The sequence below is a fragment of the Carassius carassius genome, chromosome 16 (genome assembly GCF_963082965.1).
Source record: "Carassius carassius chromosome 16, fCarCar2.1, whole genome shotgun sequence".
Taxonomy (NCBI): Eukaryota; Metazoa; Chordata; class Actinopteri; order Cypriniformes; family Cyprinidae; genus Carassius; species Carassius carassius.
Window position 1 is genome coordinate 20,872,456 of NC_081770.1, and position 16,120 is coordinate 20,888,575.

Here is a 16,120-nt window from a genome sequence, read left to right on the forward strand (position 1 = left end):
ATAATAAATGTTTTGAGCTTCGTTCAAGAATTCCTGGAGACACAAGCAATTGATTTGTCAAGGTGAATAAAAATCTTTATAGCAAAGAACTCCATTCATTGAAGGACATTTAGTCTCAATTTTATTTAAAGATTTTCATTAGGTCACAAAAATGTTGTTGTTGCATGAAGCAAACAAGGTTGAAGGAAATTTAAAAAAAGAGAGAGAAGGAATTGCTCCAGAAAGAACATTTGCCATCACATGAGTCACTCTACAACAGAAATTTTTATTAGGAGGGATGCCCCAGTCCTCAGCAGTCCATTCACTATACTTTCTGCAGAAGTTCAATCTGTCCCTGATGTTTTTTTTTTGGAGAGAAGTGGCTTCTTTGCTGCCCTTCTTGACACCAGGCCATCTTCCAAAAGTCTTGGCCTCACTGTGCGTGCAGATGCGCTCACACCTGCCTGCTGCCATTCCTGAACAAGCTCTGCACTGGTGGCACTCCGATCCCGCAGCTGAATCCTCTTTAGGAGACGATCCTGGCGCTTGCTGGACTTTCTTGGACACCCTGAAGTCTTCTTTACAAGAATTGAACCTCTTTCCTTGAAGTTCTTGATGATCCTATAAATTGTTGATTAAGGTGCAATCTTAGTAGCCACAATATCCTTGCCTGTGAAGCCATTTTTATGCAACGCAATGATGGCTGCACACGTTTCTTTGCAGGTCACCATGGCTAACAATGGAAGAACAATGATTTCAAGCATCACCCTCCTTTTAACATGTCAAGTCTGCCATTCTAACCCAATCAGCCTGACATAATGATCTCCAACCTTGTGCTCGTCAACATTCTCACCTGAGTTAACAAGACGATTACTGAAATGATCTCAGCAGGTCCTTTAATGACAGCAATGATAAATTTTCATGGCAAAGAAGGACTATGCAATTCATCTGATCACTCTTCATAACATTCTGGAGTATATGCAAATTGCTATTATTAAAACTTAAGCAATATTTATGTAATTCTCAAAACTTTTGGCCACGACTGTAAATACATCCGCGCAGCTCTCTCAGGAGTTGAAAACGGACATGCAAAGTTTATTTTGGGCTGCATTTAAATTGACATACAAGAAAATGTGTCAAAATGCCCAACTTGGCTAATATTCTTGTTAACACAAGTAGGTTATATCTTGGTGAATGTAAATAGCTGGGAGAAACTAAGATGTGTGTCAGTATATAATTATAGGTGTGTGCATTAGTTCCTAAAGTGATAGTAGCCTAATAAACCTGCTGCTGTCCCAATAATGTTAATAAAAAAAATTAAATTAAAAATTAAAAAAAAGAGTAAAATCACCCATCGTGATGATATAATTTAGAAGCTTTTATAGAAATTATTGTAGTCCTTAATAAGCTTGACGACACTTTACTTTTATTAGTTGTGCTAGTAGAGACTACTGTTTGTACTTCTCTCAGTAACTTGCAAAACTCTCTTTAAAATCATCATTGAAAACAATCGTGATAAGATCATAGATTAAGATATGACATTTTCGCCTTATCGCCCACACCTGGTTCTTGTCATTCGCTGCATTTCCTCAGTTTACCGGACGTAGGCCACAATGCACTAAACCCACAAACCCCTAATGTTTCCACCCACATACATGTTCTTTAATCAACTTGCTCTGGTAAGAACGACACGTACAGAAACTTTCAAAATGAGTCAAGATGTGCAGAAAAGAGCTGGGGTCCTTCTCGACATGAATGCAGCATTACTGTGTGGTAAAGCTGAAAGGTGTTACTAAGTAATGCTTTCATATGGTTAGAACTTCTATAGAGTCCAAGCTAAACTTTAATGGACTTGTAAGCAACCAGCTTTTACAAAATGAGTAATTGTTAGCAACCGGAGTCATGCAGAAGAACTACATCCCTCAAAATATTTGACATTGTTTATTTTACATCAGACAGAGCAACATGGAATTATAAACTATACAAAACTCAGTTGCAGTCCTTTAGTGCCTATACAAAAGGGTGCATTTCAGATGATTCAAGGGGAAAATAACCTTGAATCATCTAAATCAGTACAGAACACTTCCAGGAAGAGATTTCTTAAATAAATAAAAGACTTGAATAACAATACACATATAGATAACACTTATATTATGATCTTCAAATTATTTTTGACTCCTCTCAAAGCTTTACAACTGTTACCAAAGGGGAAAAAACTGAAAAACGGAACAATTTGGTTTATACCATTATTATATTCATATTTTTTAATCATTCTACTTGTTGTTCCTCAAAACTTAACGGAATTTAGTCTGTGACATATATGCATGGCAATATACCTCTTGAAGTGAGTAAGTCTCATCCACTGAAATGTTTCAATAGCAACTTTTACTCATTTTAAAGTTGTAAATGCTCATTTTGTGAGGTCTTTAACGTACTGGAGGGCTTGTTTGGTGTAGTCACTAGCTGTGGACGGGGCGACTGATAGGGCATGGAAAGACTTCTGGACCCCTGAGTGAAAAAATGAAGTGATCATAAGGATAAATTATATATATATATATTACATTTGAGTAAAAATGTGTTTTCTTTACCAAGAAAGCAGCAAGATTTAAACCACTATTTTCTGTTTCAAACTTTCACATATAACCTTTAAGTTATAATAACATAAACAAATTTAATCCAGGTTTCATTTTCAAAGATTTATTATATAAAAAAAAATTTCCCCCAAAAAATGCAATGAATCCATGATACTTTTTCTTGCAAATAAATCCATTGAATCAATATTAAAGTTATTTTTCATATTGAAACTAATGAAAATACACAACCTAGTAAGTTGCTCTACACATGACAGCCTCTGAACTTGGTCAATACTAACTATATCATAATCAATAATTATATACGTGCCCTGGACTAAAAATAAATTCATCAGTCATCACTCCCGAAATGAATTCAACGTGTCATCTTGTTAATGCTATGAATTAATTACAGCAATAAAAGAAAAAGTCATCATGAACAAGAACATGAACAACATCACATTAAACCACAGAAATCCCAAAATGATATTTCCCTTACATTCAACTTCCAGAAGTGCATGTATTCTAATGCAACTTCCGGATGTGATGTATTCCAATAAAAACCAATCAAAACTATCGGTGTGAGGTCAGAATTACCAATATTTTCTTCACTTCAACATTATTATTTTAACACTACGAAATGATGCTTTAGAATGATTATGGCAGAAATAATTATTTTATAATTATTAAATCATTATTTACGTTGATTAGCCCCATAAAACCTACCGTATTTTCCACACTATAAGGCGCACCGGATTATAGAAACGTATAATTTTAGATCTGTTTTCATATATAGGGTGCACCGGATTATAAAGTGCATAGAATAGAAGATACTGCAGTCAAACGTTTGACTGGGTTTGCGTTATGCATCCACTAGATGGAGCTGTGCTAAAGGGAATGTCAACATTTTGACAGAGCGCCTTGATCCATATATAAGGCGCTCCGGATTATAAGGCGCACTGTCATTTTTTGAGAAAATTAAAGGCTTTTAAGTGCACCTTATAGTGCGGAAAATACGGTACTGTTTTTATTTTGGGTGGTCATCTGATTTGTGACGATGCATTCATATATCCAAACAATAATTAAAATTATGCATTTTACCATGGTGAATATGCCGAAGTAACTGCATGACAGGTTTGAAAGTTCTGCGTGATTGCCACTAGAAATGCGACAATCGTGTCCGAATGTCGTGTGCAGTGGAAAGGCAGCTTAAGACTAAGATGCAGAGTGTATTCAAATAGTGTATCCATAACTGTCTAGAGTGCGTGGAATGGTGCGCTGTGATTGGCTGTTACTGTTTACAGTGCATGGAATGGTGCGCTGTGATTGGATAAGCGGATATATAGCATGCTTCAAAAAAGGGAGACTGGCACTCTTCGCGGTTTGGAAAAAAAGGGAGAAAACATGACCTAATAACTCTGCATATATTGCATTTTGCATAAAATTAAAAACGAACTTTTCAATATCGACCAGAAACAATACTGATTTGGGCGGAAACTCGTTTTTTATCGTGTTTTGGAAACAAACTCTTTACTCACAAACACACACATACACACACACACACACACACACACAGATATATATATATATATATATATATATATATATATTTACATTATGTGTGTGATAAAAACTGATTATATACTAACATCTTTCACCAAATACATTATTATTTACCTGAGTTCCATGCATCCAGTGGTGAGAACTCAATTTTGGGCGTGGCAGGAAGCTAAAATATTTCATAAAAACAAAAAATAAACTAAAACATTCAAATAAAGCGACTTAAAACAACACAGAATAATACCACACAGACAGCACCATAAGAAGTATCTGGTCAGTATTACACATCAGTTATAAAACTACTCATATACTACCATTCTACAGTTTCTTTAATGTTTTTATAGCTTATGCTCACCAAGGCTGCATTTTTTTAAAAGAAAATAAATTAAATAAATAAATTAAAATAAACAAAATTATTGTGAAATATTATTACAATTTAAATGTTTTCTATTGGAATATATTCTAAAATGTAATTTATTCCTGCGATGCAAAGCTGCATTTTCAGTATCCGGTCTTCAATGTATTCTAGTGTATTCTTATACCTGTTGTCACACCTTTGTAAATAAATATCAGGTAAGTTCACATTTATGACTTCAGTGCTTATATTATATCTTACTTTAAATCCCCTTACACCGCATCAAAAGTCAAAGGCTCTACTTTCGGTTTCATTAATAAACTTGGTTTCAGAACTTCTCATACCTCGAAGCCGAAATACTTCATCCACTCCTCCACAGCAGGTGGGAAGGCATCTTTAACTCGTCCCAAGGCGACAGATCCCTCTTTACCATCTCCAAGAAGCCCTGAATCATAGGCAACATAAAGGGCGCCACCTGCAAGGGTAAGTTTTGTTGCAAACCTGAAGCAAACATCAACACAAATTCAGTCATTCGAAGTCAGAAACCACAGTGAGATAAACAGTAGAGATGTTTGCAAGCTAACGTTACATTAGTTATTATGAAAGAAAAAATGTATATATATAAACGTTTTAGCTTAACTAAAATTCTAAACAAAAAGCCAATATTTCATGTCATATTGCTTTCAATGCATATCTTCTTGCTAATAAATAGCAGAGTAGCTCTTCTTAACCTACTCAAACATATTCTTATTTCATTTATAACTAATACATATGTTTAAAACTATATAAAATATAATAATGCACAAAATATGTCAGTCAGCATAACTCTCAAGCCCAAACTGACACTTGTAAGCTAACTGCTAAGTTAATTAGCTGCATATACAACAACGCAAAAATACTAACTTGGCTACAGGCAAAATTTTTGCAGCCATGGTCCTAAAAGTTAAGCAATGCTATATAGCACAAAACGGTGCAATAAAACCCTGCTTTAGAGGATATGTTCCTTTATCTTGACGGCGAACTTCACTGACAAGTGCATTTGCTCCAGCAGCACGGCTGCTAGCATTGAAGTTCGTTTTGAATGCAGACTTTCACTATCAGCACGTTCGACAAAATAAGCGTCGCGTAAATAAAAAAAAAAAAAAAAAGATAAATGTGGTATAAGTAATTTGAAAAAATAAATAAATAAACGATTTTAGCACGAGCTGCTAGCATTGAAGTTCGTTTTGAATGCAGACTTTCACTATCAGCACGTTCGACAAAATAAGCGTCGCGTAAAAAAAAAAAAAAAAAAAAAGATAAATGTGGTATAAGTAATTTGAATAAATAAATAAATAAACGATTTTAAAGCAGACGAGTTACTTTAATAGACTTGTGGTGTTATTTATTTGATGAATGTGCCGCCACAACAACTCGCTTAATGTCAGCTGCTTTGTTTCAGTATTATTATTAATTATTTATCATTCAAATATTAATTAAATGTGATATTGGGATTAAAAGTTAACAGGATAACATTACTTCTATTAACTTCAACGCCAAAAAATGTTCATACTCGTTAGTTTAGCCATGCAGTATATAGCCTAACCTGACTTTTGGGTTTTATTTCCTAGCCAGTCATTTTGTTCTGTATTTTAGAAACACACACGCACACAAATTAAAACATACGCTGGATTAAAAATAAACATTTAAATAATAATAATAACGGTTGTTAATATCCCGGTTATAGAACATACAGTGTGCATTTATTGCTCACAAGATTATTTGCACCACATAAATCGTATTGAACTTTGATACGACTCCGCCTTTTATGCTTTTGACACACATATGATCCTGTTCTGCTGGTTCGGTTATAGCACTGATTTTTGACAGTTGATCGGTTCAGCTGCATACTTCTGTGCATTTTAATCTTCCACAGCTTTCCTCAAATGAATCTTTATGCCAAGTTGTTGCTGGGCAGCATATGCGTTGCTTTCATTGCGCTTCGATGGAGTGCTCCGTCATTTAATAAGGGTGAGCTGAATTACCTTTCTGTTCGTCTACGTGTAATAAAATGTATTATTCGTAACCTGTCATACCACATAAAAGTCATGTGCAAGACCCGTGATTAGTCAAACCAGGATATAGGAAGAATAGTTGTTTTCTTCCTTTCTTCTGTGGTCGACCTAATAGGCTGTTCTCTTGTGTAATCATTTTGAAATGGGACATTATTCCCTCTTTAAATTATTTTAATATATTCAGCAAAACCCAGATATCATACGGTTTTATTCCACAAAATAAGCAGGATTCTTTTTTATTTTTTCAGAAATGATCAAATATAGCCTGTAGTCAAATTCAGCATAAACACTGTGTAGAAAAATACAGTACAAAACAATATTAACTAGAAATAAAGTACATAACTCAGATAGTACTAACAATTATTATAGATATTACAGATATTATAATCGGCTGTGTTGTGCAAGGCAAGATAACAATTGTGTGAATAAATAGATATGCATTATGCCATTTTGCTAGCTAGCTATTGTTTTTAATGTTGTGTTTTGCACCATCATAGTGAATAGACGAGTGTGTTTAAGAAAGAATCATGACCTGGCCTCTGTTAAAATGGGAATTCGTAACAGTTTTAATATAGAATTGATAATCTCCCATTTACATAATTGAAAATTGATTTTCTGCTTTGGGAATGTGATAATTCTTGATATCCAACATTTGATGGTCATCAACTTGAACTTGCATGATGAGTATGAAAGGATCCCACAGATCACCACATATTTTCTCATGTATAAATATTGAGTGATTTTGCCGAAAACCCTACCAAGAATCAGTCATGGCTTTAATTTACATGGCCACAATGACATTAAAGGATGTGTGACAAGCAAAGGAACATCTCTGTCCTGCAGCAGATGTACTGCCTTATTTTACCCTCAAACTAATTAGTTTTACCACAGAGCCTTATTCAATTCATCATACGTTTACCCAACGGTTGGTGGGCATGCAAACAGCATCAGTTCTATTGACTTTTTATGCATTGGTCGTGTTAAGGGCTGTTTCTATTTTATTTCTATTGTTTTTCTACATGAACGTGCTAGACAGACATGTTTGAAAAATGCACATAATTTTTGTGCATGATTCAGCATTCTAAAAACGTGGCACTCAACTTGAGACCTTTTTTCTCCTTTCGACTGCCTGGGTGAATAGCTCCATTGTCAACATCATACTATGTCTTTTTTAGAGTCCTTGAAAGGTGCCAGAGTGCTGGTGACTGGTGCCAGTACTGGCATCGGCGAGCAGTTGGCGTACCACTATGCCCGTTTAGGAGCCCAACTCGTTATCACGGCGAGGAGAGAAAATGTCCTAAAACAAGTCAGTTGGGTTTTCATCTTTCATTCATCATATACATGATTCACGGAAATTTCTGATTGCTTCGTTCACCTCAATTCAGGTTGTGAGTAAGTGCTTGGAAATGGGGGCTCAACGGGCCTTGTTCATCCCTGCGGACATGGCGAGCGCCTCCGATGCTGAAAGCGTGGTGCAGTATGCCATCGAACAGCTTGGGGGTCTGGATTACCTGGTTCTGAACCACATCGGGCCCAGTCCATACAGAATGTGGGATGGAGACGTGGAGCACACACGATGGCTGCTAGAGGTGTAGAATCACAATGAAAACAATTTGTATTGACAACAGTGACTTTGTTAGTTCACCCAAAAACGAATGTGGACCAAAAAGGACATACTGTAAAAGCAATGTAGTTGTCAAATCTCGTTCACACTTCTTTATTGTAATATTTGGGTTACATTTGATGCCATACAACTAAAACATGTGATTGATTTGTCATTCATTTTATACCTTCTTATAGGTGAATTTTCTTAGTTATGCACAGATGACTCAGAAAGCTTTGCCTACTCTTGAAAAGAGTAACGGATCAATAGTTGTTGTTTCTTCCCTACTAGGTGATGAAAATATTACACTTTTCTCACAATTGTCACTGGTTTAACAAACAAAAAGATGTTTGGAATAACGCCCAACTCTTTTCCGCAGGAAAAATATGCGGCCCCTTTGCTTTGCCGTATGCCGCAACAAAGTTTGCAGTCAACGGTTTCTTTGGAGGCCTGCAGCATGAGCTAGCTATGCAAAAAAGCAATGTGTCCATAACCATCTGCACACTCGGCCTGATCGACACAGATAGCGCCATGGAGAAAATCAAGTAAGAACATGCTTACACCAAGATCTTTGGTTATCTATGCTAATAAATGCAATGCAAATTTACAGTTAATTAAAATTGGACTCAATTTCTGCTCATGAAAAACTTTTAGACAAGAATTTAAAAGTAATGTTTAGAAACTTGTGGGAGGGCTATATATATATATATATATATATATATATATATATATATATATATATATATATATATATAACCTCTAGTGTAGGACAAAACACCATTAAAAGGAATCAAACAACAGATAACAAAGCGGCAAAAATTATTAAACCAACTTCATGCATCCAGGCCAGTAGATAGCAGTATACTGTCCAAAAATATAAAACATAAAAACACAAAGGTGAAAAGGAACAAAAAAGTTCAAATTTAACAATGTTTAAAATGGTAGGGTTTAAATTTTGCCTAGTGGTGCTAGCTCAGTACTACTTACTAACAAATAAATTGGCAAACAAAGTCTAATTTGTTGTCATATTTAACACTTATGCAACCCAAACAGTATCAGACATTACCTTGAGTTGCTGATAAAAGGCTCATTCTTCATATCTCTTATGTGTTTAATGCAGAGGTTACATCAATATGACTGCCTACCCTGCACAAGAGGCCGCCTGGAACATTATCGAAGCTGGAGCGTCTCGACAATCTGAGACCTTTTACCCTTGGTACACCTTCTACGCCTGTCTCTTCAGAGACTGGTTCCCCTACTTTAGGGATCAAGCGATTCAAAACTCCTACACATATAATCCACAAGTTAATGAGGACCCAGTTACTGGAAGCTGACAGATTCATCGAAATCTATGTGTGGAGCAGAGCATTAGCCATTAACGCATGTGCTTTGACACACACCAAGCCAATGGTGCTCATGAGGGTGATCATTTCTTCTCCCTGTTGTTAAAGATCAAAAATAAAGCTTTATGATGAAATAACATTTAACCTGCTGAGAAATATTCCATGATTAAGGTGATTTGTAGTACATTACCAAGAACATATTGCTGCTGTAAAGATTAAAAGAGTTTAAACATTGTGTATTTCGCCTGTTCACAAACTTTATGCACATTTTGGCAGAAGCTGTTTGTAAAGTCTGTTAAAACCCATATATTTCATGTAATCAGGACTTGAAACTGAAGACGGTTTGTGTGTAAACTAAACTACTTATGTAAAGCACTCTGAACTTACCTCATATTTTCTTATCAGTTACACACATTATCGATGTGTCTGAGGCGGATATCTTGTATAGACTCAACAATAAAGACGTTCCAATAAAAGCTTGCCGCCTGAGTTTTACTGCTGATAAAATTTAACATCCACAGCATACATCAGATAATGAGAAGTTTCAAAACATTTATGATGTTTTAGACAAAGAATTGCGTCCATAATATGGAGCTATTATTATGACAAAATGATTTGAATTTGAATTGTGTAAATTTGAATTATTTGCAAGTGTAATCTAACAAAATTGAATTTTAGGTGGTAGTTTAAATAGTTCTGGATTTGATTTTTTTAAACGAATATTGAACATTTGAAATTTAACAAACTGAAATGTTTTTATGGCTGAATTTTATAGACAAGAATTTTCAAACAGCTAGTTTTTTTGTTCTGAATTCTTATACTGCAAATATTCAGTTTTAAAAAATTCAGATTCAAGTTTTCAAGATGAAGAAATTCGGAACTTCGAATTCAGTTTCCTAAAATTCAATGTCAAAAATTCAAACTCAAAAATTCAGATCTTACAGAAAGTAGGTCACAGGTCATCCACAGGGAAGAGTAGATGATCTCAGAAAAGTCGAACAGAGCATTTTGGCCAATTGGGGACTGCAGAAGTTTTCCAGCGTGAATGTGGTGGTGGTTTAAGAGGTTGCCACTCTCTGACTCTGATCATGAATCGCCCAGTGTTGTGTTATATTCAGTTCCCGTGAGAAACTGTTCCCGTGGTTTGAGTTAACATGAATATTCATTAGTTCCCTTATTGTGGGCGTGTCCTTGAAACAACGTGCAAACGAATGGAACTGAAAGTGCACGCTCGTCAAATCTCTATTTGATTTAATGGATTATTTTGAACAAGTAACGAAGTGTCAATGTTAAGCGTTAATTAGCATTAACTGCAACAGTGCCAAAACAATGGATAGTTTGTGTAATATGATAAATTGTCTTTCATGTTTTGCTTGATTGATTACACAGAAAAACAATTAATAAGCTAATTTAACTTATCTTACCTAATATCGTTTTTACTGTTTGGTGTATTTCGCTTTTTATATATTTCATTTGTGGGGCTTTATTTTTAATAGTTTGCTTTGATTAGACTACCTAGTTGTCATTGGAGAGACTAGTACAATTTGTATACAAAACCTGAAACAAACCACTAAAAATGTATCGGTGTCTTAATAAATCGGTGTGAGCATCCTGTGTCATGCTTTCTTTTTTAATAACCAGTTTTTACCAGCCTTCACAGCCCCATCAGTGTATTTATTATTATAAATGCAAATTTACTTGTCACATATTTTATCCTATTACTAAGATTTTAAAGTCATGCAACATTGAAACAACATGCGAGTTAATTTTTGTATTTAAATGAACAATGAATCTTTTTAAAATGGACACATTTTTCTTTATTGCATTGAGTTAACAGTCAAATACGGAGCTTAACGGTTTAGACAATCTGAGAAAGAACTACTAATAATAAATATAATAATAATGAATATCATAATCATACATTGCATACATTGTATCTGTTCTTTGACCATAGGCACTGAAAAACAACCTCATCATGTCATGTTTAAGAATAGTGAATAGTGATCCATTGTGTAAACAATGTTTAACATTTGAACATCTTATTCAAAACTGTTTTTCACATTTTACAACTAATACATACAATGAAACCCAAATTTCAGTTTCTTTGTCAGCCAATAATATCCTCTGAGATTCATTAAAGTTAATATTTCAATAATTTAACAACACACTTTAATGATGACAGTTCTCTGATGTGTATTAATAGTAACATGGCATGCAGGTTAACAAATAACATGTTATCTTTAAGTATGTTTACTGTTTAAAATTATACTCAAAAAATGATACTGTAGATCACATAAATATTACATTCATTAAATGTTACTATGACAAGTACAGAAGTAATTGCTTTATGAATATAACTCAAATTGAAAAGACAAGGAAAGTTGTGTGAAAGCATGGAATGAAGCAATGCAAAATTAGGTGAGTGTCTGAGATATGTATTGTCTCTCGATGAGAACAGCCTCCATGTATGTCCAGTTCATACAATGATCAGCTACTGTACCAGTGGCTTCAGCTCTCTCATCCAGTCTGAAACAGACAGTGACTTTACATGATGATCAATATAGGTGGAAACATCACAAAAGCAAATTAAAGCCATATTATAACATTGGTGATGATGAGACACATGATTTCTTATCCAAATGTAAAAATAATATTCTAGGAGTAGCTGCTGACCTAGGTCCAAGAAGACTGCATCAGAACAATACTTTAAGGTTTATGTACCGTTTTATATAACCAATTACGAATTAGATTGATTACAATATTGACATTTTCACTGCAAGAAAATTGTTTTCAGTAGCCTATGTGTGTGACTTATTTAGGTAACAGAAACACTGGCTACATACAAACTAAACTTTTTATAAATGACACAGGATAGCTAGCCTATAGCTATATTTATTAGGCGGCATATATATTTGTTTCAAGCATTGTTGTGAATACACTGCAGTAATAGTCATCAGTAGCCTAACTTAGCTAATCATACTATTCAAACAGCAATTAATGCCCCACAAATGAAATGTATAAAAAGCTAATACATAAAACAATAGGATTAAGAAACTATATATCCCAAAGTTAGCATAGGTTATTCGCTTATTGTTTTTCTGTGTATTGTTTTCACTGATTCCCCAGCCTATTTCTGAACTAGTCCCAGCTCTTTGCAACAGTCGCTTCAAGCACTGTGTTGCGTCGCGCCGCTCGCGTCCTGTCTGTGTAAGGCATAGTAGACACGGTGGCGTTCTAATCAATTTTACACAAAATATACTTTAAAACAAACACCAGAGATCACCTTAGACAAATGTCTCACGTGCTGAGAACGCCAACCTAACATATAAACACAAAATCATTCATGTTTAAGAATCACTTACCTCCGGGCGATTCATGATCAGAGTCAGAGAGTGGCAACCTCTTGAACCACCACCACGTTCGCGCTGGAAAACTTCCGCAGTCCCCAATTGGCCAAAATGCTCTGTTCGACTTTTCTGAGATCATCTACTCTTCCCTGTGGATGACCTGTGACCTACTTTCTGTAAGATCTGAATTTTTGAGTTTGAATTTTTGACATTGAATTTTAGAAAACTGAATTCGAAGTTCCGCATTTCTTCATCTTGAAAACTTGAATCTGAATTATTTTAAACTGAATATTTGCAGTATAAGAATTCAGAACAAAAAAACTAGCTGTTTGAAAATACATGTATATAAAATCCAGCCATAAAAACATTTCAGTTTGTTGAATTTCAAATGTTCAATATTCGTTTAAAAAAAATCTAATTCAGAACTATTTAAACTACCACCTAAAATTCAATTTTGTTAGATTACACTTGCAAATAATTCAAATTTAAACAATTCAAATTCTAATCATTTTGTCACAATAATAGCTCCATGCCATAAAGGCACACTCTGTCTGCGTTTAAGTACCCGCAGATTATCCAAATGAGGTAACGCGAACTCAAAATCTGCTTTGATTTACAGACTACTATCACACATTTAAATACTGAGTTGCGTTAAACCTCTAAAGAGTTGCTGTAAGGTATTTGCACCAGTGCGCATTTGGATGTTAAAACACAATATGTCCGAAAGAGGGCAGCAGTCTCTTGACAATAGCGACAACGAACTCTTTTACTTGCACGTGTTCCCTTTTCATTGTCCAAAAGTTCGTCCATGAGGTGGTTAGATTGTACGACCGCCAAGATTAAGACTTTTCTCTTCTGAGTGAGTCCTTCATCAGAGAGATGCTCCACATTAATTCCCTGCAATTATCACGGGTGGGTCACACTATATCAAATTCACAGAAGAGCTAGATGATCTGAAAAGAAGCCAGGCCGTATCAATTCTCATTTTCTTGATTGGGTTTAAGAGGAGAAATCAAAGCCAGAACCTCCTCGTACTCGATGCGCACTGCCTTACGCATTACACATACACTTTCCCCTTCTCTCTCAGACACACACCCACACATGTCCACATACACGCTCATGATGGGGCCTTAGGGGGAAGGAACGGCCCGGCTGGCTGGGATGGCAGCCAGCAACACCTGCTACAGATTAGGACTCCTAATGCTGAGCAATAAATCCCCCACCCTCTCCAACATCACCATGAAGTGAACTATCTATCTATCTGTCTATATATCTATCTATCCGATTCATGAAACAATTGTTTGGATCTATTCAATAAACCGGTTAATTCAGTTCACAAATAGTTTGAATTATTCATTTATTGATTTAACATGTCTAACTAGGCAGTCAGATTTGTTTCACTACAATATATTTCCATGCTATCCAAACATTTTAAAATCTCAAGAAAAACAAAAAATAAACACTTTAAATGCATCTAAGCAAAATCTTAAAATGTAACCTCCAAGATCCAGTTTTTTAAAAAGCCCCCCAGTGTTCCCAATTAGCAGAATCTAGAAACAGAACCGCGGTTGTTCTGGACCCAGATTTCCTGTTCACTGCATGTGAGACAGTACTAGTCAAGCAGTGAGTAGCTGGAGGGGGTGTTTGCAGTCAGATGAAAAGGGTGTGTTAGCCCCCCCTCTAGCCTTATAACCTCTTTCTCTCCATGCTTTTCAAAAAGCACACAATGGTTGACACCTGTGTCCTTTCAGAGCGGCCACTGTTATTGTTTACACACTCAGCGTGGCAGAGGCCACAAGAGCTGTGAAGCAGGCCAAAGCCGCAACCTTTTACCTCCCTTCTTCTAATTAGGACATTTCACTCAGACCCAAACACACACTAGGGGTTTGTGTGAGTTTCTGTGTGAGTATCTATCTATCTCTCTCTCTATCTATCTATCTATCTATCTATCTATCTATCTATCTATCTATCTATCTATCTATCTGTCTGTCTGTCTGTCTGTCTGTCAGATGTAGCAATGACTGATATATAAAATAATTGTTTTAATGTGTCAGATATTGAGACACGAGTCAAATCTTTTTCAGTAATTCATTGTATTCACCTACACACACACACACACACACACACACACACACACACATATATATATATAAATATATACATGAAGAGTTTGTTTGCAAAAAACAGATAACTCAGTTTTTAACATTTTGAAAAAAAAATCATGTTTTTTTCATTGTGCATTTATCTTAGGTTGGGTTATTTTGATTAGTTTAAAAAAATACTTAAAAATACAGCTAACTATTACAATAAAACACAATAAAAACATGACAAAAAATTTATTAATAAACTCTTCATATGAGGATAACAAATGATACATGATTCACAAAATAATTGTTCTTATGAGTCAAATCTGTTCAGTGAATCAGTTCATCTAATTTACAAAATCAGTCTAGAGTGCAGTGTTGCCAAGTCTGTGGTTTTCCAGCGGGATTGGGCTACTTTAACACGGTGAGCGTGATTTGACCAAGTACAACATGTTTCCAATCAACCAATCAGAATTGAGAGATAACTTTTCAGCAAATGTCAGTTTTAGGCTTACAATCAGGATTAGGTGCTCGACACCCTTGTTAATCAGATATCATTTTCCTGTGATTTTAGGAATAAATTATGGGTAAGGTTAGGTTTAGGGGTAGAGATTGGGTTAAATCTGTATTTTTGGACAGTAATGTTAATCCAGGAATGTCTTACTTGACAAAATCACGGTGACCACTTTAACACGGTTGCGGCGGGTTGTTTTTCATGTCTCCGCGGTGTTTAGCCTCTGAAATGTACATTTTATTGGGGAACCCCAATAAACCCCATATATTTTACCCACCGGAACGCGATTTTTAACGGAAGAGTCTGCTCGAAAGTCGATTGGGCTAGTTTTGGGCTAAAGGTGGGCTATGGTTTTGTTGTGAAAACCTGGCAACCCTGCTGGGGTGCGTTTCCCGTACAACCATGTTACTCGCTGATACCACCATAGTATGATGCATTGTTGTAGAAATGAACTATTCATGACTGTTTCCCGAACACGGTCACATTTCCATCTTTTGAACCACATTAGTTCAACAACATAGGGCCATTGTTAATGACGTCACATGCATGTGGTGGAGTAATAACTAATGCTATTTAACTGATTAGAGATCTCTAAGATGCTGGTGTATAACACGTTCCTCGTCATTTTGCTTTATTTGATGTTTGATTCATTGCATGGTCCCTCCTACTTCATACTCCATGGTTCCCTTGAGTATTTATGCACATGCACAG

The 16,120-nt window shown here is 35.4% G+C and overlaps 2 protein-coding genes and 1 long non-coding RNA gene across 3 annotated transcripts; 1 reads left to right on the top strand and 2 right to left on the bottom strand.

Moving 5' to 3' along the window:
- Positions 1–1,904: 1,904 nt before the first annotated feature.
- LOC132159129 (MICOS complex subunit MIC13-like) lies at positions 1,905–5,513 on the bottom strand. Its single transcript, XM_059568700.1, has 4 exons — positions 5,368–5,513; positions 4,809–4,965; positions 4,227–4,278; positions 1,905–2,487 (listed from the first exon to the last, which is right to left on the bottom strand). The coding sequence occupies exons 1-4, from the start codon at positions 5,394–5,396 to the stop codon at positions 2,390–2,392; spliced, it is 336 nt and encodes a 111-aa protein (XP_059424683.1). The 5' UTR covers positions 5,397–5,513; the 3' UTR covers positions 1,905–2,389.
- Positions 5,514–6,098: 585 nt separating this feature from the next.
- On the top strand, positions 6,099–9,608 carry hsd11b1la (hydroxysteroid (11-beta) dehydrogenase 1-like a). The gene is made up of 6 exons (XM_059568701.1): positions 6,099–6,474; positions 7,694–7,824; positions 7,904–8,107; positions 8,319–8,412; positions 8,501–8,666; positions 9,242–9,608. Exons 1-6 carry the CDS (start codon positions 6,390–6,392, stop codon positions 9,453–9,455), a joined length of 894 nt encoding a protein of 297 aa, XP_059424684.1. The 5' UTR covers positions 6,099–6,389; the 3' UTR covers positions 9,456–9,608.
- Positions 9,609–11,264: 1,656 nt separating this feature from the next.
- Positions 11,265–13,100, bottom strand: LOC132159131 (uncharacterized). Its single transcript, XR_009437789.1, has 3 exons — positions 12,827–13,100; positions 11,633–11,990; positions 11,265–11,502 (listed from the first exon to the last, which is right to left on the bottom strand). It is a non-coding gene; the product is annotated as an uncharacterized LOC132159131 (long non-coding RNA).
- Between the last annotated feature and the right edge of the window lie 3,020 nt (positions 13,101–16,120).

Excerpts from the sequence above, each read along its gene's own strand:
- hsd11b1la (XM_059568701.1), top strand. The coding sequence starts at position 6,390 with ATGAATCTTTATGCCAAGTTGTTGCTGGGCAGCATATGCGTTGCTTTC. Across the intron at positions 7,825-7,903 it reads GAGAAAATGTCCTAAAACAA|GTTGTGAGTAAGTGCTTGGA; the intron begins GTCAGTTGGGTT and ends ACCTCAATTCAG. Across the intron at positions 8,108-8,318 it reads ACACACGATGGCTGCTAGAG|GTGAATTTTCTTAGTTATGC; the intron begins GTGTAGAATCAC and ends ACCTTCTTATAG.
- LOC132159129 (XM_059568700.1), bottom strand. The coding sequence starts at position 5,396 with ATGGCTGCAAAAATTTTGCCTGTAGCCAA. Across the intron at positions 4,279-4,808 it reads TGAAGTATTTCGGCTTCGAG|CTTCCTGCCACGCCCAAAAT; the intron begins GTATGAGAAGTT and ends GAAATATTTTAG. Across the intron at positions 2,488-4,226 it reads ACTGGATGCATGGAACTCAG|GGGTCCAGAAGTCTTTCCAT; the intron begins GTAAATAATAAT and ends TTTTTCACTCAG.